The 25,270-nt window shown below is 34.9% G+C and overlaps 1 protein-coding gene across 12 annotated transcripts in view; it reads left to right on the top strand.

The window, feature by feature from the left end:
- Positions 1–25,270, top strand: part of ARID1B (AT-rich interaction domain 1B) — a 557,650-nt gene that overhangs the window by 327,678 nt on the left and 204,702 nt on the right. For 8 of the 12 annotated variants that reach the window (XM_056818981.1, XM_056818980.1, XM_056818986.1 and 5 more), the window contains one exon: positions 19,672–19,713. The exons of the other annotated variants lie outside the window; for them this stretch is intronic. In XM_056818981.1, the coding sequence (XP_056674959.1) occupies positions 19,672–19,713 (42 nt within the window). The remainder of the gene's footprint in view (positions 1–19,671; positions 19,714–25,270) is intronic. 12 annotated transcript variants of the gene reach the window in all.

A 25,270-nucleotide genomic window follows, 5' to 3' on the forward strand; every position in this document is an offset into this window, starting at 1 on the left:
CGGGGGGGGGGGGGGGGGGGAAGAGAAGTCTTCCAGCCTGACTAGAAAATCAGCCTTGTTTCCTCAGAAACCGCAGCTGCTGCGAGCAGAAAACACGTCAGGCTGGCCCTCCAACACGCACAGATGTGCCTTTGTAAATCCCTCTAAATGCTGAGGATTGCGTGCTGAGGGCACACAGCCTCCTCCCCTGCTAGCCAAAGCTCTGATGCAAATGGCCGGGCCTTTCTCCTCTTGTCTTTAAAAGTCACCTCTTCTGCCACTTTCCCAGGTTTTTAGTATTATTTCTTCTCTAATTTCGTGATGGAGTCTTGGCAACCACTGGGGGGTGGAGGGGAAAGTCAGGCCTAATCTAAAATCCAAACTGGACAGTCCGCTCTCTATTGACAAATTTTTTAGCATACTTCTATTCCCAACTAAATAAAGCCCCATTGAATATAATACGCGTAGAGTCTGTACACATACACTTAAGATATTTGGTGGCTCTTGCCCTCAGGCAGACAAGCTTCAAGCCTGTTGAGCTTCTAGATTTCATTTCATACAACTTCCCCAAAACGATTAAAATTGGCACCGGTAATGGGAATGTGAGCACGTGTGAGCAGGCCATGGTCACAGGAAGCAAAACATCAAACATTGAAGAAAAAAACCCTGTTAAGTTATATGCACTGATTAGTGCCTACTATGTGCCAAGCACTTGGGGGGAGGGTATCCTCCCTCTCTTCCAGAAAAAGGCAAAAAAAAAGATGCCGGCCCTCAAGGGGCCCCAAGTATAGGATTTAAGTCAAAATGATCTCCTGGAATTTTGGGGGGGGGTGGAGCCAGGCTGTTTTATCTGATGCCGCCCCCAAATTGCTTCTTTTTGCCCCCTTCTAATCTCTTTCTCTATCGACCTCTTTACAAAACAAAAACAAAAAAACCAAACCACCCAACTTCCTAGGCTGGATGAGTCGCAACTCGTTCTGCGTAATTAAAATGAGTGGATGATGGTTGAAAAGGGATGGAAAAGCAGAGCAGGGGAGGGAGGAAGCTCTGAGAGCTGGAGCACGCTCCTGCTGAAGCAGACAAAAACAGGTCTGGTGGATGGGCTGCGGGGGAGGGGCATGTGCGCTGCCATTGGCTGGTTTCTAGGCTCCAGAGCAGCTGTGGGAGCCTGGGCGCGCAGGATGGCAGTTACTGCTCAAGCACTTTGCTTCCATTTGTTTAATAGCTGCTAGTCGGAGCCAAATGCACGCTCATCAACCTTGACTGGCGGGAAAACCGACTCAGGGCTTCCCCCCCCTCCCCTTCTTTTCCTTTTTAATCTAAAGCAAAGGACAATCTTAAAGCTTGCAAACTTTCTCCCCCTTCCTGTTCTTACTCAGCGGATTCCAGAGGACCCATGCTGAATTTTATTTTTTTGGTTGTTTTTTCTTTCCCCTTTCACCTTGCCCCATTTCTGTTGTTGAGATATTATTCCCCTTTTAACTCTTATCTGCTGGAAGTGTTTTAAAAGCCCATTTTGTTGTGTTTTGGATACTTGACAAGCTGGGCATTATAGCTAATATTCCACTGTTGTAATCAATCACCAAGCACTTATTAAAGTGAATATATGCCAGGCAGTATGCTAAACTCGGGGATACCAAAAAAGGGAAGAAATCAAAGAAGAAAAATATAAAATAAAACAACCGGAGAACTTTACAATGCAAATACAGAACTTGATTTTTCATGTTTTTATAGTTTGGTTGTTACTGTTGAGGGCCACCTGCATAGAGAGCCCTTTCTCTCACTGGAATACAACTTCAAAGCAAAGTTGCTAATGTTTCCAATGCTGAACCCAAAGAACATAAGTTGGTACTTTGAAAATTAGAACGTGCCCCTATTTATTTGACCTAGTGTTAATTTGGCTCATGAATTCCAGGGAACTTGCTTTGAAGTATAAAGCAGGTCATTTTAGGTGAATTCACCAACTCTGATGTGAGAGGAGAAATTTAAAAGTGTGTTTTGATTCTGATTTGAGAAATGAAATAAAAAAGGCTGGGCTATTAGCTTTCTACTGCTTTTTAAAAAATCAATAAAATTAGACAACTTTTGATGGGTAAATTTAGAATAGTGTAATTGAAAGTACAGGGTTAAAGTTGAGATATTTAATAAATAAATAAAGTTGAGATAAAGCAATAATATGTAAAAACTGAAAGAATTGAGTCACTTAAAGATTTCTTTTGGATCCTTTACTGTTCAGTGACTGAGAATTTCCATGACATTGATTTTAAATTGAAATGTGTATAATGTATTGGGATAGAGAAATTTTTTTCATTCATTTCATGTGAAGAATCATAAATAAGCAATGAGGTGTATGCCAGAATACAGCTATACATTTTCCCCTCTCTAGTAATGAAGAGGAGTGTCAAATGTGAGAGGGGAGGAGCTCACTGGCTGCCATCAGTCTGAAAAGATGAGCATCTATTTTTAGGATTTTGAACCTCTGGAGTAATACTGGTTAAATTGGCACAGGTTAATAAGTTGGGCTCCACAGAGCCTCTTAGCTCTGGTACTCTGAATTCTGCATTAAGTACAAAACCTCCATTCCATATCTCAGAAGATATGCTTACAAACCTGAAAATAAAACCAATCCAATTGCTAACTACAATTATGTTGAGCTTTTTGAAAATCTGTAAGGGCAGCTTCAAAATGTACAAAGATTTGTTTTAGAGATTGAAAACTAGCTATTGCTTATAAAACAATCCCACCTATAATGTGTCCTTTTATTTATTTTCCTTTTGATCCTACTCACCCTAAATACTCTACTGTTACACTGACCCCCACTGGTTAAAGTTGGTCTGAGATTGTTTCTTTATTAATGTTTGTAAAAGGCAAATAGATTTTTTTAAAGCACTAGATATATGTCAAAATCCCCTAAAATACTGAAACTTACAGATACAATATATGTATTTCCATAACCATTTATTGACTCAGTCTCTAAGGAGATATAGTAACTCCTGAAGGTGTACTTTGGCTATCTGATGCTATACTTGATTCAATTTATAAGTATTACTCTTCTCTAGCCAATTTACCCATTTCAAGGAATGCTTGGTGTGAATGATTATGGGAGAAATGTAGTCATGTGGACACTGAGCTCAGATTACATGTAAGTGGAGGCATATGCCTCTACTCTTTTGTCACTGAACTTGAGAGTTTGTATGTTGAAGAGACAAGGTTTGTTTTAAGCAGTCTAATGTGGCACTGAAATAATTTGGAACTATGTGTACTTCCATAGTTTTTCCTAGTATGAAAACAAAGCCATGCAATTAAACTGTTTCAGAAACTGAAATCAGCTTTCTTCCAACACTCTTATTATATTATTAGATGTGTTCCTATTAATGAAATGATGAATTGAAGACCTTCCTGTGTTTATTTTGTTTGCCTAGCAGTAGCTTGGATTTCCCATGTCTAGACAAAAATTGCATCCATTGGAGATGCCTGGGACAGCTGTTTGTACACTCTTAGTAAGACATGACATAAATGAACTATGGCTAAATCTGCCAATGACTGGCTTCCTTTTAAATTGAGTTGTGCATTGTTTATTTCAAAGAAGCACATTTTGTGGGGAAAAGCTGTAAAGCATTTGTATGCGTGAACAGAGTTCACATTGCCCAGAAGTGTTGAAAAGGCCTGCTAGGACTGAGTAGAAGAGAAATTAAAGCCCTAGCCTTTCACTTTAGGGAGTACAGTTCAAGTCTTCCATTGCATCCCAAGTAAAATGAGCTTTATGATTTAAACTCAGTCTCTGCTTTTCTCAGACCAGTATTAAGATATTTGGGACTCAGTTCCCAACTTTCAAGACAAACCAGAGTTGAAATGATGGGCTTTCGGGTTGTTTTAAAATACAGTATTACAAAGATCTGAGTTGGAGAGTGTGGAGAGTATGGTTCTTTCTACAAAATTCTGTGGTGTGCTTCAGATTTAGAGATTGCGTAATTTTCATTCTCAACATGCACAGAAAGGATCCATGCTACTGTTGTGTTGACAGTTTATATGCTAACTTTATCTTTAAAATTTTCAAGTTTTTACTGTAATACTAAACAAAGAACTTTTTTCCTGACCTTTCAAAAAAAAAAAGGCATGGAAAATTACTATACCATGAAATATTTAAAATTTAAGTGTATTTTTTAAATGTTCATTTAGCTGCAAACAGTTTCTTAGCTATTTTTGCTATCTTACCAGTTAAGTACCAGTTAAGAGTCATTTTAACTCTAAATGATTGAAATATTTTATATGGTATATCCCTTTCTCCTTGAAAAATCTTTATTGTTAAGTTCTTTTAATAATATGGGTTTAATATAAAATTTGATTCTTTTCTCTCTTTTGAAACTATTATTACTATTTACTTTAATATGTTCCCAAAACAGAAAAGATTGTCCTAATTTTTCCAAGTAGTGTTGCTTAGAGTAAGACTAGAGGATCACTCATCCTTTCCAAGTTTGTTCCTCCGGGAAGGGAAGAAATTGTATGTCAGGGATCTTCCTAGCCAATGGTGTTATGTTACACTGTTGTTTAACATCTAAGAGCCCGATGTATTCTGGGTGTTATCTAGGGTAGAAAAAAGAAGTGGTCCTTCATATGAAGCAGTTTTCTTAGTAAGGCAAATCTGCAGATCAAGGGCACTTGCTCTTTTTTACTGAGAGCTAGTCAAGTAGATGCCTTCTCCTTTGGGCTAACTGCAGTCCTAGCTATTCAACTTCATTTCCCTCTAATTGTAGCTAGATATTCTAGCCAACCAATCCCTCATTCTAAAATAGATAGCTAAGTATTTTTAATTGCTTATACAAATATATTATATCTTCTGTATTTTTGGAGAGTTAAACTAGAGATACTTCAAAGATTAAAGTATTTACCTAAAGAATTAATATTGGTCAGTTTTTTAACTCGGAATGCATTTAAAATAAACTGAAATTGTAAAAACATTTTTAACACAGCTAGAACCATTTACATTTTCCTAGTTACTTATAACATCTTAATAAAATGTTTTATAAGGAATTCATGTAAACTTTTTTTTTTTGAGGATGGCAGAGTGGGAATTAAGAGGTTCCTTGTCCTTTAGATTACTGACTATTGCTTTAAATCTTGCCTTTAGCTAGTTAGCTAGTTGTGGACAAATCAAGGCATAATAGAAGGCATAATATAATAGAACTGCCCCATATGGTTGACCCAAGTATCAGTTTACATGAAAATATGTAAATATCTTTACAAACTTTAAAAATTCCCCATAAATCTATGCCTTCATTATCATCATCAATTCATTCGCCTTCCAGTTTATATCTTTTTCTCAGTATTTTATACTCATGAAAGAAGTACTCACAATTGATACTAAAAACCTGAAAATGAAATTTTATTTTTCTGGTCCAAAATTACCTTACATGTATGAATAGATAGGAAACAGTTAAGGAATGATTGAGGCTTAAATCTGGCTTCACATATTTCCTAGCAGTGTAACCCTGAACAAGTTACTTAACCCCAATTGTCTAGCTCTTACCATTCTTCTGCCTTTTAATGGAAAGAGAATAAAGGAGTTGTTAAGCCTTATCTAAAGCCAATATCTAGACCTTATATATTTTCTCCTAAAATTGCTACCATCCCCTTTTTGATAAAGGTGGCCTTTTATAAAAATACACAAGATTATTTGCTTTAAAACCCATGGTAAATGGCATGAACTAGAGTTTAAACTTTGCTCTCTTGACTTTTAGGCTGGGGCACTCTGCCCCAGTGCCTCTCTACTTCAAATTATAGCTTTTGGTTAACTCCAAGTATTTATAATTCCAAATTAGTTCTACTTGAAACAGTAACAACTTGGAGACAAAAAATTCAGTTTATTCCAAAATTTTGAGATTAAATTTTAACTGTATCTAGTCACCCATTCTCATAATCTCATTTAAGTAATGAGATAACCTTCTAAAAAATGATAGCAATGAAACAAATAATGTACTTTATATATTTTAAAGATTATTAGACCACTAGAGAATTTTGGGGGCCTCTTTGACTCTGGTTGGGGCAAAATTTTGTTTCTACTTATTTTGACAAAATATCTGAAGTTGAAACTATGATTCATATGCTCTTAAAGCTAACCTTAAATTAATTTCTCATAATAGAGATGGGAAATATATTCCCCTCACCCATATTAACACCTTTTCTCCCATTTCCAAACTTCCAGTAATTCAAAGTAGTATGTATAAACAAATTCACCAAACTGTAAAAGGCCAAACTCTGAAGTTTTAAGTGCACAATTTTATATACAGAAAGGCCTCCTTGTCTTCAATTTGCCCGTGGTTTGCTCAGTCCAGACTGTGCCTCTATAAGGCTGATCCCCCTTCTCTTTGTGGCGAGTTCCTTTTGTGGCTATCATTCTGTGGAGGTGTCTCCTACTATCTCTCTTAATTGACTTATTGACTTCAAAACCTAATTTTTGCTCTCTCCTTCCTTCTCTCCCTACCTACAATTTTAAAAAATATTTTAATATTTTTTGATATTGCAAAAACAATTTCAACTCTTGCTGGACATTTTCAGCTTCATCTAATTTATTATCAGTCTGTGTGTCCCTAATGTTAGTCTTGCCTTTTAAAAGTTATGTTTATTATTTTGTTGTTCCGACTCTTCAGTCATGTCCAAGTCTTCATGATCCCATTTTTTGGATTTTCTTGGCTAAGATAACTGGAATGGTTTTCCATTTCCTTCTCCAGGCCATTTTACAGATGACTGATTCTGAGGCAAACAGGGTTAAGTGATTTGCCCAGAGTCACACAACCAGAAGTGTCTGAGGCCAGATTTGAACCTGGGAAGATGAGTCTTCCTGACTCAAAACCTTGCGCTCTATCTACAGCACTATCTGGCTGCACTATTTTTACTCATTAGACTCTTCCTAATCTATCTGTTTCTATGACATCTACACCAGAAAGAAATTCTCCAAAAGCCTTTTTTTGTTAATTTTTTATATGAAAACATAAATGACAAAGAAACTCCACAAAGAGTAGCTTTATTGGAAATTTGCTGTCAGGTTCTTGATGCCCTTCTTTCTTTAGTCATTTACATAATCATAAAAATGTAGCTTTTAAAAAGTTTACTTGACTATCTTTTCCTCAATTTAAGAACTATGTGTTAATTGAAAATGAGAAGAAATAAGACTGTATCAAAAATACTTGTAAATAAAATAAAATAGTTGTATTAGGAGACGTTTGTACTTTATGAAACTGCTCATTGGGTTGAAATATTTTTAGTTTAATAATTTGCAGATTAAAAAACAAAGCAGTTAAAATACTATAGAATTATAAGATTAGAATATTTATTGAAATAGAAAATACTTAGATAACAAATATTTAATGTTTTAAATAAATCTATATAAAGTTTGAGCAAATTTGTGACCCTTTGTGATCCTCTCACCCCATTAATTGCCAAGAGTTTTCTATAATGCCATTTATCTATCCAGGGTGTTAACATGGGCCTCAGAATTTATAAATTCTATTTTATAATATTGTTAGGAACTAAAGGAATACTTCTCTTTTTCCTCAACCCAAGTGTGGATTTGTTTGTGAATGATTATGGAGATCCTTTAAAAGAAATTGAAATCGTAACTTAAAAATCAAATTTTAAAAATGAGTAGACAACATTCCAACTAAATATTGAGAAATATTGTGATAGAATTATAAAATTTCATATGTAATTTACAGAAAAATAGATTTGAGGGTCATTATCTAGTCTGTAGAAATCTTAGTGTTTTAAAAAAAAAAAGAATGACCAGAATTGGTTGTGTTAAATAGCAACATCCTCTGTTCTCAGTTAAAGTCTAATTATATAACCCTGACATTGAAAGGCAAGAATTGAAGGGCCTATTCTGGGGTATGATCTTTTGACCTCCCTTATAGGCAGTTTGGTAGATATGCTTTAAATCTCTAACAATGAAATTTATATAATAATTATCCAGGTTATAATGAGTTTCTTTTACTGTATAAATGGGGTTAGGTCATTTTATTTCCCACCTAGTTGAAGGAAACTTTCTATAGAGAGTGGAGTCTAAAAGGGCTCTGAAGGTTAGAAAACACAGGCTGGTTACAGAAATGAGTGCATGATTCCTGCTCAATTATTGGGTGAATGACAATCCCTGGTGGACAGAGATTCCATCTCTTTGTGTTTTCAACATCATGATTCAGGAATATGATTATGGGAATATACTAGCCCCATCATTGCTCCTTAGAGTCCTCTGTGTGCCTTTCAATCTCAAACTATACCAAGGCATTTTCTTTTCTACTCTCAGAGACTAGAAATTTCTTGGATACTTTCCTTGAGGTGTAGAATAAGCTTTATTTGCTATATAAAGTTCACAAGGGCTGTCAAGATTCCAACAAGTTCTTTTTTCTACTTCTTTTCCATATACTCATAGGATTCCTTCCTTCCTTCCTTCCTTCCTTCCTTCCTTCCTTCCTTCCTTCCTTCCTTCCTTCCTTCCTTCCTTCCTTCCTTCCTTCCTTCCTTCCTTCCTTCCTTCCTTCCTTCCTTCCTTCCTTCCTTCCTCCCTCCCTCCCTCCCTCCCTCCCTCCCTCCCTCCCTCCCTCCCTCCCTCCCTCCCTCCCTCCCTCCCTCCCTCCCTCCCTCCCTTCCTTCCTTCCTCTCAGCCAGAATCTGCACCTTCTTTGCTACTTAGAATTGGCTGGAAGACTGGGTGGTCATGACTTGCTCAGGGTCACAAAGCCAATATGTGCCAGAGGCAATAATTACATTTAGTTCTTTTGGGTCTGCTTATCACATCAACTTGCGTCTCCTTTGATTACTGTTGACTTATTATTTATTGGGCATGCAGTGTGCTGAGTATATATGCTGCAGAGTATTTTTGTTGTTGTTAGATATATTCAGATGGCATTTATTCTTCTTAGCAAAATGCAACTGTTTAAGAGATCATTGTATGTTATTTCTACTACCAGCTAACCAAATACAGAGTTGTTTCAACAAGCTGCATCCTGGAGTTCCTGTGTTGTCTGTACATGCTAATAAGGAAAATGAGGAGAGTTAATAAGCAAGGATAGGATGCCAGCAAGATTTTATGTGGTTTCTTGAAAAGCTTTCCAGTCCCTTTATGGGTAACCTTAAACAGAACAAAGCAGTTGCCTCAGTTGCTAGAATTTAAACCTGGCAGTTCAGTTTGGGTGACTGGGGGATGAATGTTACTAAGGAGGGGACATCACGTTGCTTGCCCTGAGATTTGTTTTCCTTATATTCCCAGTGGAGATATATGATTTTGGAGACCTTGTAATCTAGTTATTGCCCACATAATCTTATAAGGAAACATTTTAAAAATACCCTCAGCATGGAAGAGGCTCTTTGTTCATATTTTATTGACTTATATAGGCACACCTTTTATTGTTGTCAGTTGCCTTTTTAAAACAAATCTTTGCCTTTTGTCTTAATTTCAAATCTAAAACAGAAGAGCTGGAAGAGCTGGCCTACTGGGGTTAAGTGACTTGCCCAGGGGCACATGGAGAGGAAGCTTTTGAGTCCAGACTTGAATTCAGGTACTCCTGACTTTAGGCCTTTCGCTTTATCCACTATGCTACTTCCCCCAACCTTATATTTTAATTCTTAAGGGCATGTTTTCAAATTTGTTCATTTTAAAATTTAATATAGACAAAAATTAATTCCTTCAGGTAATAGGTGACAAACATTTTATTAAACCTTGGAATGATAAGGTAGAAATGCTGCATATCCTATAAGTTATAAACTCTATCATATTGTATAATTATGTTGATTCCTGTCTGTTCCTCCCTTTCCCACCCAGCCAGATTTGGAGCTTTATATATTTTCTGAGTTCTTTCCCTTGAATATATTAGACACACAAAGACATATTCTCCCCTTCTTCCCCCTCTTTTTCCTCACTTCAACCCTATCATCAGATGTGCTATTCTGGTGAATTATTATTAATATGGTTCCCTCCTTTTGAACGTACTTGATCCACAAAATGGCATAAACTCAATCTTTACCTTTCATCCTTCCGCTAGAAACTGTGTTCAATCCTCCTTAATCTTAGTGTCTTCTGTCTGAGATTATCTCCTATTCATCCTGTATGTATCTTCTTTGTGAATCCTTGTTGCATATTGCTTTCCCCACTAGAATGAAAGCTTCCTGAGAGCAGGAACTGTTAATGAGTTGTTTTTCATGTTTAATTTTTGCTTGCTTCTTTATATCCCTAATTTTAGCAGAAATCATAGACATTAATAGTAAAGACTAAATTAAATGTTGACCTGGCTCAATTATTTTTCTGTAGCTTTCAACCACCAATCAAAAATGCAATATAAATACTCTTTGTTAAAGTCATTACAGCTTGCCTCAGACTACATCTATATGGGTCAAATCTGATATTTGTATGCGGTAGTGTAGTATGGGAATGCTAACCTAAGAGTTTAGATACCTAATTCTAATTCCAGCTCTAAGATTAATATTATACTTGTGTATAAACCTGGGCAAGGCATTTAAACTTTCTCCGCTTCATTTTTCACTTCTATAAACTCCACTTGGCCACTTCCTAAGCTGTCTCTATCCTCCTCCCACTAATATTGATGACCTCAACCCTGGGATCCAGGACCACATTGCTACTTTCTGGCTATGCTATGTCATAGAGCTTTGACCTTTCCTTTCCCTTCTTTACAACCATATGTTAGCTTTATCCTATTTTGCTCTCAGGCTCTTGAAGGTAAGGGCTGTCTTGCTTATAGTTTTATTTAGGCACTTGGTGCAGTACCTAACTGTATAAAGTTCATACCTTTTCTGACCTTCATTTTCATTCACTATATTTGAATGTTGTTAAGGTTAAAACGAGAAAATATATTTCTAAGTATTAAGTATAACGCTATATTGTCATAAGACTTATAAACTGAAGAAAGTGTTTTTAAAAGTTATTTGTGTTAATAGAATTACATTTCAGTTCAATGGCGAAGATTGTAATTTAAAGGAACATTGGTAAATCAGTTTTGTAATACTAATTATCAGGTTGAAATGTTTTGTATAATAATTGTTTACATTTATAGGATTATAAGCTTTACAGTTTGATTTCTTCACTCTAACTCCTTGACAATTTGTGTCCTCTCAATTTGGGTGAGGGTATCCTATCCATAGTAGTGTGAAGATTGGATTTAGCTATCTCCTGATTGTAACAATGAAGATACTTAACTTTTCCTTTATTGTGAAGATTAAATTGTAATCCTCTGATTGTAACAATGAAGGTATTTAGCTCTTCCTTTATTGGTAAAATTGAATTATAATCCACAATCTATTTTTAAATTTTAATCCCCAAAAGGTGGTAACTCGATATTTGAAGTCGATCTACCCATTTTAATCTACAAAAAGTGTAAACTCAGTATTTGAAATAGATCTACCCATTTTGACCACAAAAAATGAGGGAACTAACTACTAAAGGTGTGATATAACAAAAAAAAAGGTATAATCTAACCAAAGAAGATGTGAACTAAAGAGTGGGTAGTACTGGAGTGAGCATCTGCTGTGATTAGTAGATGTGAAATTTAGGGGAGGAGACCCAAGAGAAAAAGGTCTTTAAAAAGAGGACCACAGAGGCCAGAGGAGAATAATCGAGCATTCTAGATTAGTGATAGAGTGACTCACTCAGAAGAGAGACTGGAAGGACACTCGGACTTGGCTATGGAACTGGACCTGTGGAGGAGCTCCTGCAGGAGACCTCAGACTGCTTTCCTCATAGATGGTCACCACTGGTGAGTGAAAGGCTGACTTAGTGACCCTGCCTTTCTGGAGGTGTAAACCTCTGAGAATGGCCCATAGTCTTGAGACTCTTGTCCCTGATTAGGGCCTTAGAATTTCTTTATTTTATAGATAAGGAAACTGAGGTAAACAGGGACACATTAAGGGTCTGAGATAAAATTTGAACTTTTGGTCTTCTGACCTCTCCTCCAAGTGATCTGTCTCTTATGCCACCTAACTGCCATATATGCAGAATATTTACAAATTTAAAAAGTAAACTTTGAAACTAGGGGAAGAATTCCTGTATTTACTTATTTCTTTAATTCTGTTTTGATTAGTGATTTAGAAATTTAACTGGATTTTTCTGCCCAAAGTGATAAGATAGGAGAGTAAAAGTAAAAGATTATGGCCACTTAGGGGTAGAGTGCTCAGTAATAGCTTAGATTTATAGTGTGTTTCCCAGGGATTTAATCCCTGAAAAGTGCTTTACAGATACCAGGATGACACTTTAATTACTGAGAAAAAGGAAATAAACAATTACTAATGAAAGGTATGATTTAATGGGAAAAGTGCTCAAATGTCTTTAAGATGCTTGCGTTCTAAACCTTGCTTTGTTACCATATCTAATGGTATTATCTTCAGTTAGTCACTGTTCTGTCCTCAATTTCTTCATCCAAAGTTTGCTTCTCTACCTATCTAGTCTGATAGTGAATGATAAATTCTTCTTATTTGTATACCAACTTCTTTCTAGGAATTAAAATACCTTTATGAATAGTTTATCTTCCTGCAATGTAAGGGACATAAAATTCTACCCAAATTTCCCTATTCAAGAATTCATTTCACTTTTCATTTCAGCTATTCTAGTTTATCTCCAAGTGGTAATGAATGGTCTGTGAGAAAAATTAAGGGATGATCTCATTTTCTTTGGATAAATAGAAAATGACCCTTCTATTTATATTTAGGTTTAATGAATACTACCTGAAAATTACATCTAAATACTTAGCCATATTCTGAGTGGTTACTCATTACACTAAATTACTAAAGATAGCTTTTGCAGAGGTAATAGTGTTAGATTTAAACCCAAAAGACCTGAATTTGAATTTTGTGACTCTTGCTTACTACTTTGTAACTTTAGACAAGTCATTAACCTAACCTGCCCTCAATTCTTTCTTTGTAAAGTAAATCTTAACACCTGGTTGGCCTTCTAGCTAGAGAATATCACTGAGCTTAGAGTCAGAAATCCTGAAATCCAGTCCAGCCTGGCCCATATTCGCTGTAGGACCCTAGATACACTTGATTCTTTTGATAAATTAATTGCCTAGATAGGTATAAACCTCTATCTAATAGTATTATTATGAAGCCATACTGAGATAAAATTTATAAAAGCACTTTAATGCAATGCCTGGAACATAGTGGGCACTTAATAATTTGTCCCCTTCTCCTCCCCCTTCCCTTCTAGCCCTAGCTTTTGATCCTATGAACACTGATATTTCCTAGAGCGAAATTTAATATTGAAGATGTCATATTCAGGTCTTAACAATTGTCAAGCAAGTTCTTGTTCATTTGTATTTGTGGGATAATGCTAAAAATCTCAACCCACCCCCACCCCCACCCAAGGAACCATATCCAGTGAGTAAAGGACTCTAAACTATGCTTCTATAAAATTCCAAAGTCTAATATAATTTCCATTGTTGGCAGCATGCCTTTTCCCCATATTTTATATAACAAAATCCTTTCTTTCTTCAAGCCTCTTCCACAGTCCTCTGAAACTATTCTTGGTCATGTGCTAACAACAACAATAAAAACGACCCTACCCAAATTAGAGAGCCCTGGATGACTTAAATCTCTACTATATTGGAATTGTTTAACAATCTTTTGGCATTTTCTAATTAGACTCTTAAGTACTAATACTTTTTTAGACAATTGGGAACTGGGCTTCTTCATGCTTCTCATTTTTAAGTTCACGTTACAGTCTGTTTTTCTTTTAGTAAGCACTATTATTGAATTAATATTTTTCTTTGCAGTGTCATATCATATGATATAGTGGAGCCTCATTATTATAGTTTTTACATTGATGGAAACAAACTCCATATGATTCCATTAGACTTATTTAGCCTTTTTCTACTGAGAGAGTAGTGTCTCATTTTCACTTGCTCTTTAAAAATTGTAATATTAATGCATGGACAGATAAAATAAAGTTAACATTTAGGTTGCTAGAAACTAAAATTTTCCAAGATTATTTATTATTGTGTTTTTTTTTCTCCTTGTTAATCTCAGTTTATAAATAAGTCATGATGGGCAAGTCCTTTTTGGTCTATCAGAAGAGTTTAATAGTTTTCTTATTTTGTAAAAAAGTAAACAAAAGATTTTTAACCCTGTCTCTACTGATTCTCTGATTTCCTGAATACCACCTGAAAATTTTATCTGGATGCTGAAATACCATCTCACTCCCACTAGAGGGGGGATTCCTTCCAACCTACATTAAGAAGACTTCTGAACAAATATTGGATATAAACCTTTGGTGGTATTGCATTTTGCTTTAATATTAAACTGAGGTTAATATTCAGATCAGTATAAGTTATTTTTTGCTGTTCCTCACTACACACCTTATTTATAAAAGATAGAAACTAAAGAATACATAAATATAGTTGCTCACATTAAGTAAAATCAATGAATTCACAAAAATCAAAACCATTGGGCGTTAGAAGCATCTTCACCAAACATAATAAACACCCTCATTTCCCAGATAAAGAATTTGATGTTGAGTGATTCAATGATTTACTGAGTATTATTATCCAGCTAATTTTTGACTTAGTTGATTCTAGAAATGTAGTCTCCTAACATTAGTCCAATGGTGTTTTTTTAACTTAATACTATTCAACCAAACACAAAGATTTTTTTGGAAAATATTATTTATTCAATAATGCCTCTTGTCTTAATATGTGATGGTGGTAGTCATTGGGACCTGGAAGGGAATAAAAATATTTTTTTAAAGAAAGAGTTAAAAGGGTACTCAGCATCTACTTCAAACCATTCCTTTTTTTCCAGATAAGTAAACTTATGGTCAGAGAAGCCAAATGATTTGGCTAAGGGTTGAATTGTAGAAAGTATTATCATAATATGGTTTTGAACCATAGTCCTGACTCTAGGGCTAGTTTTCTTTCCATTGTATCATGCTAGGAAATGTTTTTCCCCAGTATCACATAGAAAAATAATCCTAACCAAAGACATTTTAATCACATGTTCAGTTCCATTTTTAAACTTAACATTAATATAATTTTGTGTTAGTCAAATTATCATTAACTCCACTTTTTGATGTCAGTTTATTGGTTTGCACTTCATTAAGGGAATATGAAACTACTTGATGTTGCTAATGTTTAATTGTGTATTTTTGTATAGATTTCAATATTCCATGCATTTGAAAATATTTTTATCTGCCCATAAATGATATGTATAAATGTGGTGTGCATATTATACTCTATTGCCTTTGTGGAATAATTATTGTATAGAGAAGCTTATTTCAGAAGCAGCAAAATTTGAGTTCTGAGTTCTCTGATCTAGTTGTATAAACCTGGGCAAGACACTTAACTCTTCAGTGTGCTAGAGAAATCCTTAACATAATAAGTTGCCAAGTAGTTCAAACATAAATTGATTAAGGGGAGTTTTTTCAATGGGAATTCCCTAAGAATTCACCTGTCCAAAACTCCACAGCCCACAGATGTTTTGTTTCCTGTTCTTCAGATCTAGAAATAAGAATATTATTTTTAGACATGTCCACATAGATAATTCTAATGACACCTAAAATTCAATATGTTCTAAATGGAACTAAGTCTCTCCCTTTCTGATTATCCCTGCTTCTGCTGATGGCACTCCCTTTATTAATCAGGCTACAAACCTCAGTTATCTTTTTCTTCCAATTTTACTTGTGAGTTCTGTCTCCAAAATAGATTTAGAATCTCTTCTTTCCTTTCTGCTCCTAGGAATACCTTCTAATTTAATCTGTGTACATTCACTACCTCTTTTGACTCTCATCTCCAATCATTCCTTAAAAGCTATAAGATCAAAAGAAATAATAAAAAAAAAGGAAAAAGGACGTGCCTGTACAAAAATACTGCAGCTCTCTGTGCTGGCAAAAAATTGGAAATTGAAGGGATTTCCATCAATTGGGGAATGATTGAATTACTCTATTGCCTTTGTGGAATAAAAATTGTGATAAATATTGGTGACAGGATTACTGTTGTGCTATAAGAAATGACAAGTAAGATGATTTCAGAAAAAGCTGGAAAGATTTTCATCAACTGGTACAGCTTGAAATAAACAGAACCAATATACAGGAAGAGCAATATTGTATGCTAATTTTATATTAGTATGCTTATAACAGTACCAATATGGAAGTGTATTTTGCACAATAATTCATTTATGGCCTATATAAAATTCCTTACCCCCTCTGAGTTGGGGGGGAGGAAAGGAAGGAAGGAGACAGGTTGGACCTCATAATTATGAAAAACATGTTTTGAAAATTATTTATGTGATTTGAGTAATAAAATATCTTTGAATTAAAAAAAATTATGAGATGCCCCCATTTCATTTCCTTTCTCAGGTTTTCTCTGATTCCCTCCCCAAAGCATCACATTACTTTCGACTTTGAATCATCTCATAGTTTAAAAGTCTTTCTGAAAATGAAGCCTAAATTTGGCTATATATCACCACCTATTGTTCCTTATTGTCCTCTCTGGGGGCCAAACAGAACAAACCAAGTCAACTTGAGGATAGCTATCTTGTCTCCCTTTTTCCACATTCTAAATACGTTTACTTCTTTCAATTGATTGAACCTCATATATGAAATGAGCTGAATTCCCCCATCATTCTAGCTACCTTCTTCCCTACTCTCCATTGTCTTTTTGAAAATATAATGCACAGAACTGATTACAGTGTTCCAGTTGAAGTCTGATCAAGACATAGTATGTTAGGAGTATCAACTCCCAATTCCAGAAAGTTACCCCTATTTTAATATGCATGTTATCATTATTATTTTTGGCTTCCATGTCCCACTCCCACCTAATTTTGAGCTTGCATCCACTAACACTCCCATATCTCTTTTTGAGGTATATCCATCCATGCCTCCCCCACTTTATACGTGTGAAATTGTTGGGGTATCTTTTGTTTTGTTCTAAAGGAAAAGTCATTACATTTAACCACATTGAATTTCATTTTAGTTGATTTAACCCCAACTCTTCAGTCTGTCAAAGTCCTGTAAAATCCTGACTCTGTAGTCCATTGTGTTGGCTGTGACTATGATGGATATACCTGTATGCCTTCACCTTAGACAGTCTTAGTATGTTAACGAGCACAGGACTAAGCACGGAGCTGGAGGATCCTCCACTGTATACCTCCGGCCACGTTGACATCAAAACATTAATAACTATGCAGAATCTAGTCATCCAAGCAATACTGAATCAATCTGTATACATGTCTTCATATCTCCCATAAGACTGAGAGTTATTTTATCAAAACCTTGCCATTTCAGCTTTACAAAAATGCCTTGCCTTTCTAGATTCTCTATTATATGCCTCCCACATTATTTTTCTAGCCTTTGTTTCTCACTTTCTCCCTTCGAATACCATACATTACTGTTAAATTTGAGATATAGCCAGTAAGTGATCTTGTCCTACCCGCTCCAGTCTTGACTCATTTGCTCAGGGTTCCATAAGAGTTCTAGACTAGGTACAACCAAGCACCTACTTTGTGCCCTGCACAGTGTTTCCTCTGAAAATGCAAAGATAAAAAAAAATCCAAGTCCCTCAACTCAAACAAGGCTCTTAATTTCTACTGGGGATTTGATACCATGTACATATGTAGTCAGAAACAAAATATGTACAAAAATGAATTTAGTGTCAATCAGTATCCAAAAGGGCTTTATGTAGGAGTCACATTAACTTAAAATTCTAAACTAAAGGTAGGCTTCTCATAGGTGGGAATAAAGCAGCATTGTGTCTCTGGTATCTGGACAACTGAGTAAAGGTAAAAAAGTGAACACTGTGTACAAGGAAACCACACTATTAGACCATTTTGACTGAAATGTAGTGTGCAGGGTGAGAAAGGATAATATCCCCTAAACCTGGAAAAGTGAAATGGAGGAAAATTATAAAGGACTTTAAAAGACAAAAAGTCGTTTGCATATTATGCAAGAGGGATGAACCATGGTCACTTGTGCATATCTTCTACCTTTTTGTAGACTAAGTTCCTTGAGGGCTGGGTCTATATTGATTTCCTTTTAATAATAACTCTGCTCCCTTAATCCTACAAAGTAGATGTTTAATTATTTTGTTGTTGAATTGAATGTTATTATCTACTATAGAAAAGACCTAACTTTAACCTATTGGTCTCTTGGGTGAACTTTTAGTCTTTGTATCCAAGACTTTATAACTTGAATGAACCATGCTATCCAGTGGGGAGTCTTAGATTCATTCATTTCCAACTTAAACCTCCAAAATTCAAATAGTTGTTGTTTACTAATGGCATAGAATTAAAGCACAGTTTCTGGACTTGAACAGTTAACTTGGGAAATTGAAATGTAAACAAAATATAATTCTTCTGCCTCCTGTAACCATTGATCCAACAATTTAATCTTTAGCCAGACACTTCAGAGACATGCGATATGGAATCAGTTTCGTTTTATCTAATCTGTCTTCCTCATTTGCTCATTACCTAAGTCACATAAGAGTCTTGTGTATTTTCACTACCAGCTATCAGGTGGTGATATACTCTTAGCTTTCAGGAAATCACTTACCCCAAATAAAATAAATAAAAACCACACAAACTTTGTAATTGATTTGTTTCTATTTTTTGTTTTAACCACTGACTTTCCAACTGGATTCAATTCTTGGTGGAATTATTACCTCTTTATTTTCTTTCCTCACGGAGAGAATCCAATTTTGTTTTATAGCACGTGTTTGGGGATATTTTGACATGCTATAAACTGCCATTCATATGTGTGTGTGTGTGTGCATATACATATACAACCACAAATCTCTAAAAGGTTTGCAACTGACATTGAAACCTACTCTAGACCAGATTTTGCTGTGCAAAACCATTGAAGCATTCTTTTCTCATTGCGTGTACTAGTTCTCTTCAGAACTAAAAACTAAAGCTTACCAACTATGCAAAAAGACTGGTAGAAAATAGCAGCTGTCATTCCTCAAAGGTCCATCAGCTCTTGGGTTATCTTCTAACTCACAGGATGTCCAATAAGCAATTTCAGTTAGTCACTTTATCTGCTTGCCACTTCCTATCTACCAGCTTTTCCTCTGGCTTTGCCTTTATAGCTCTCTATCTCAGGGAGTCTTGCTCTGCAGCATTCCAGAGTTTCAGGACAGTCTGCTTTGTTCAGGACAGGACAAGAAACTACTGGTTAAGCTTTCAGGTGTGATGAAACTTTTTCATGGAGAGTAAATTCCAATTATAACACTTATATACCATATCATTGAGAGGGCAAAAGAACATATTCAGCGCTTGGTGATTTGAATGGAGAATACTAAATTTTCAAATGGTACAGATCTTCTCCAACATAGTTATGGTGGAAGATGAATCATCTTGATTTTTCTCTATTCTTACGGGATGCTGATGTCAGTGAATCAACCACGTTAGAGCAGACTTTTATTTCTTTCCTAGTAGGAATTCCTCTGTTAAAACCCATGCAAGGGGATTTGGAACCTTAGGCTAAATCCACAGGTGTCTCTGTATTCGTCCTTGGAAAAGACTAGGGAGATACATACATACACACGCGGATGTTTGAATTTGATCAGGTTTTTTCCCTGCTGCAAGATTACGAGTTGTATCAGAACTCTTAGTGCCAGACTAAGTCTGTGCTCCAAGTTCTGTGGTTAGTTAGGTAATCCTCAGAGAAGATTTTTGTTAGTGGCTAAATGATTTTTCTCCTTATAATTTCAGGTTGAAGTCTTGGCCTCGGAGGATGCCGCCTTTGGACTCAAGGTGTGTAGTTTGCTGTAGTTTGCTATATAGGTCTCATTAGTTTTAGCTAGTTGGATTCGATGACCTCAAAACAAAAGAATTTCTCTTTTGATATCTAGATTCTATTATTAGATCTTCAGAGGTTCAGTTTTTGCTCGTGAACTGAATTTAGAAGGAGAGGACCTAATGTTTACTTTTTTGTTCTCCCATTGAGTGAATAGGAGCTGTCAATTGTTGGTAAGATTACAGTAATAGCTCTCATTTATATAGCGCTTTAATGTTTACAAAGTTATTTACATACATCATTTCATTTGATTCTCTCTTGAGTTCATAATCCATTTGATTATGAGAATTAAGGAAGGGGAAAAAAAAGAGGCATTTAAGTTGCTTAAAGTGGTAGCTATTAAGTGGAAATCTAGAGTTTTTTCATTTCACCCTCATTTTCAAGTTACTTAACCAAAAGTGAGAATATTCAACCTTAGGACTTTTTGTAGAATGTGAGGCGTGGTATTTTTCATGAACTGCTTCTGTTGCACAGAATTGTTGATCTTATCCAACCATCAGCAGTGAGGTGACTTGAGGATATAAAGGAATTCTTTCTTGATAATTTCTTAATTTTAGCAAGTGGTATGGTTATCAGGCTTTAGCTCAGGAAAAAAAAATTTTTTTTCCTGTTTCCATGAAGAATGATCATAGAAATTGTTAGTATACGTAATGATTAATCGCGGCTTTCAAGATCTAACATTGCTTAATGCTAAACATTTGATTGAATAATTCAAAATTCATTCTGTTATTCTGACAGTTACCAAACATCTAGATATGGCACTAAGGCCCCTTTTCCCCGCTACTTTTTCATATAAATCATTCTTATATTAACAAAATTCATGATACACCTTTATTGCAAATGACATACTACCTAAAATAGGCTTTTCTGAGATATAAAACTATTCAGGGCTTATAGATACCATAAACAAAATTAAACCAAGGAAAAATAAGCTAAATTAGCACCCGATAAGAATTTAAATATTTGATAGAATAACTTAAGGTTATGGCCTTAATATATGATTTTCATGTTGTGATATCTGACAAAAATGATTTAAAATAAATTATTTAAAATAGAGCTACTCCAGTATTGAAGTATTTCACATATTGTAGTCTACTATATTTTCCATTTTTTATTTAATGCCCAGCATGCATACAGAATATTCATTGAATATTTAATAAACCTAGAGGGTCAGCTCTTGTGAGCTCATTTCCATAATCCTTCACACTAGCTGGGTAAACAGAAGTATTACTGAAGATTACTGTAGCCAGTAGCTCTCACAGTCTGACCCATCACAAAAAGGACTGTGCTTTTGTTTTTTAACTAAACTTCCAGGTGCTCTTCATAGTTCTAAATTCAACCTTCTGGAATTTTAATTCTCTTTATAGAAGTAACTGATTTGAGGACGAGGGAATTATATTAGAAAAATCTAATGTCAAATTAAAAACACGAGGTTCCTACTTTTAGTGTTACAAAAATCTTCCTTATGTAACAATCTAAAAGTTACTTTAAAGTTCAAGTATATAACTAAGATTTTCTTTTTCTTTGTTTTTACACTGATCTATTGTTTTAATCTTTGTTTGTTTATAAAGTTTTTGAATTAATTAGGAAAAAATAACTAATTGTGCCTGACCTAATGATAATAGGTCAGTAAAATAATATTGGTATTGAAACAACAACATGTCTATGAGTGTATGATCCCCTTTAGAACTTCTCTGATCCGTAAGCAAATGAATTCAGAGTGGTGGTTGTTTGTTTTTGTTTGTTTGTTTGTTTGTTTTGTTTGGCTTTTTTTTTTGTTTTGCTCCTTCTAACACTAACTCCCAATTCTCTCAAAACAAAAACAAATGTTGTTTAGAAAATAGAATTTATATAGAAGTGATGAATCAGGTAGAGATTGTAAAACTTGCCTTGGTAAAATTCAGACAAGCTTTCAGAACCATTATAATTATTAATTTTGACCTGCTGTTAACAATAACAACCAAATCCCTATAATATAGGTATGCTTATTTATTTTTGTTCACTTTCAAAGACTGTATGTCAGGGTCTCTTTCTGTTGTATTAATTCTCTCCCTTGCATCATAATCACTGTTAATTTTTCATTTGGATTAGTGTAAACCCAATTCAGAGTACATTTGCAGGAAGCCAGTATTTAGACTACATAGGCAAGCCTCAGTTTATAATGATTCTTATTTATTAAATGCCACAAACTATATCCATTTTCTTCTGACAGGCAAACTAAAATACATTTTACTCTCTTTAACAAGACATTTGGATTGCTGTCAACCTTGTTTTGGCTATGCATCTCCTACTTGTTGAGGTTTTTCAGTTCAAGAGAGGTAAAGCAGTGATACAGCAAAGAAAATAAGTAGAAGATGGATGAAATGGTATTTTTAAAGTAATGTTCAGGTTTTGAGAAATTAAAAATGTTTATTGATTTATTGTAACTGGTAACCTGATTTCTAAGGTAATTCTAAAAAGAAATTACCCAAAATATTTTTAAGATAGTAGTTGCTTTGAAAAATAATGCTGTTCTAAGTTATAGGGACAGTTTTCCTTCTCTTATCACAACATCTTATACTATATATTTATGAAATAAATATTAAGTCCTTAAAAATCAATAATGAAATGAAAACCCAGTGTTTACAGGATTGTGTTGCAATCAGGTATCCTATTTGAACAGGTAAAATTGTGGTTGAAATAGAACTACTTTTGATTTTGTCCTTGCATGCCATTTTTTGGCCATTCTTCAAGACCAAAGTCCTGAGATTCAAACGAACTCCAAACGAACAACATGGTAAGGAAGCAAAGGATAAAAAAAAATCAATGCAAGTCAGTTCATGCATTTCAAAGGCAAATAATCTTTGCATACCAGAACTATAGAATTTGAACTGCTCCTTCTGATGAGACAGCAGCTCAAGAAAGTAGAAAGTCTTTCTGCTTTTAAATATAGAATGACCAACAACTTGGTTTCCAAAAGTGGATGTTGACAAGAAGAAAAAGAAAGAGCAGCAAAAGATGTATTTTTAGATCCAATTTTTAAAATTCCCTGTTTTTAAGTGAATAATTTTATAAAACCAAAATCCCAGAACATATTCCCAAATAAATAAGTGATAAATCATATGTTCCATCTACATCTGACTCCCACAGTTCTTTCTCTGGAAGTGGATATCATTTTTTGTCACAAGTCCCTCAGAATTGTCCTGGATCATTGCATTGTTGATAGGATAGTAGCCAATCTTTCACATTTGATCATTCCACAATATTGTCTAGACCACATTTTTTAAAGCATCATCAGGTAATTTCCTGAGCCTTGTTAGTCAGCCTGTCAGAGGCAGCTTCGAGAAGTTCAAATGACTTGTATGTCTTTAATGAATATAGCAATTTTTAGGTGACATCAAGCAGAAGCATACAGTGGTGCCATAAAGTTGTATCTTTTTCCCTGTGGGGGCTTCTTTTTAATATTACAGTAAAAGATTAACAGACCTTTCCTTCCACCCACCCACATGATTGTAGCAAGTTAATAGTAGTAAATTATATTAGTAATGGTAAAATACATGATGACAAAAAGCTACTATCAAATTAAATAACATTTTAATGGATTTGTAATTTGTTATCATTAATAATAATAGCTAGCATTTATATAATGCTTTAGTATTTGTAAAACACTTCACAATCATTATTTCATTTTATCCTCACAACAACCCTGGAGAGGTAGGTACTGCTATTATCTCTTTCACTTCTGAGGAAACTGAGACAGGGATTAAATGACTTTCAGAGGGTTGCATAGGTAGGAAGATTCTAACACTAAATTCTTGACTGCAAAGTCTAGCACTCAGTCTACTGAGTACCTCCTAGTTGACTAATTTATTCCTCACTACAGCATTTATTGCATTTGTACAATGGCCTGCATATACATGTGAAACACTTTACAGACTAGAGAGGGTATGTTTGCTTCTCTGTTTTACTGAGTTATGCTTCTTGCTTTGTTGGAATTAAATAAAAACTGGACTTGCTAATTTGCATACACCTTTACAGTAAAACTGTCAGTAAGTCTTCTGGCCACCAATTGGAAGATGTGATCTGTTAGTGGTAAGAAAATTGGACACAAACCAAGTGACCTAGGAAATCCCATCCTGTTGCTTTTAGCAACTAGTTTATTTGTCCTTTAAGAATTATCTTAACTTTCTGAGTTTCTGTACCTTTTATCTTCAGAATGAGGCAATTATATCCCCTATGATCTCTTATGACCTCTTAAAGTTTTAAAATTTAATCATGATATGATAGTTTTAGGTGACAAAATGGTTCATTTAATTTTTCTGTTTGTGGTCATTCTCCTAATTTAGTCATTCTTACCTGAATCTTCTTTTTTCTATGGGAAATCTGCTCCTGTTTATAGAAATTTGACCTTGAACTTCTTGTCTAGGATGAGAAATCTTTTAAAGGACACTATTTTATATTTCTCCTCTGAGCTTGTAATTTAATATATTGTTATGGTTATTTCCAACACACAGTACAAATTCCAACCAGTACCTACCTTATCTTTGGGGAACTCTTGTTGGTATGCTTTCATAGCATTTTAAGGGAAGGAGCTAACCTTTTTCTTGGCAGCCATTTTCTTTCAAGAAATTTCAACAACACTGACTCTTGGCCAAATGCAATCCAGGACTTTAGGTCCCTGAATAGTATGCACTTCTCCTTGTTTCAACATTTCTTCAATCAAGCCTTTCACTCCACTTCTCATGAGCAGTTCTTGATTGGTAATAGAGTTCACCTGCTAGTACATACACACCTTGTATGTTCTCCATTGCCCTTAGATGGCTCACAGTTTTGATTCTTAGGAAGTTGGGGTATCCTATGGTTTAGAGTGAGAAAGCTACACCAAAAGGAAGATCATTGATATTAAAAATAAGACTTTTGTTCACTGAGAGTCTTAACCTTTTAAAAAAATCACTTCCTCATTTCCTAAACACAACCCAGCCTGCTCATTTCCTCCAATTATGTCCTACTTCTTTCTCCATCTTTAGTCTTTTTTCCAAAATTCTGATGGACCAACTCTTATAGCTAGTTGTCTGATTGCCTATCTCAGTTTCTGTGGCTAGTTATGCCAAATAAAAAACTCTTCCCCCCTTGCAATTTTATAAAACAAGCATCCCCACTTACCAAGAAAAAGAAGATAGTACACCAATGAAATCACAGTTCTATATGTTAAGCTCAATTTTTCTTCGTATCTACTTAATAAATCCTGTCCACTAGTATCCAGGCTCCTCCTCACCCTCTCTACATCTCAGAAAATAGCCTCAAGGCAGCCAACACATACATATAAATTTATTTCTTTCAATTTTTGTCTTTCTATTCACTTCCTGGAGGTAACTTTCACAGTTTATTCTTCCAGGATTAATTCTGTGGCGGTGTAGAATGTTTTTCTTGTTCAATTTGTGTCACTGTTCACTATCTGCAATAGTTCTCTCCAAGTTAAAAAAAAAATCAGGCTTTTCATTATTTCATATGGTTCAGTAGTATTCCATCATATTC

This window comes from Monodelphis domestica, chromosome 2 (assembly GCF_027887165.1).
Source record: "Monodelphis domestica isolate mMonDom1 chromosome 2, mMonDom1.pri, whole genome shotgun sequence".
Taxonomy (NCBI): Eukaryota; Metazoa; Chordata; class Mammalia; order Didelphimorphia; family Didelphidae; genus Monodelphis; species Monodelphis domestica.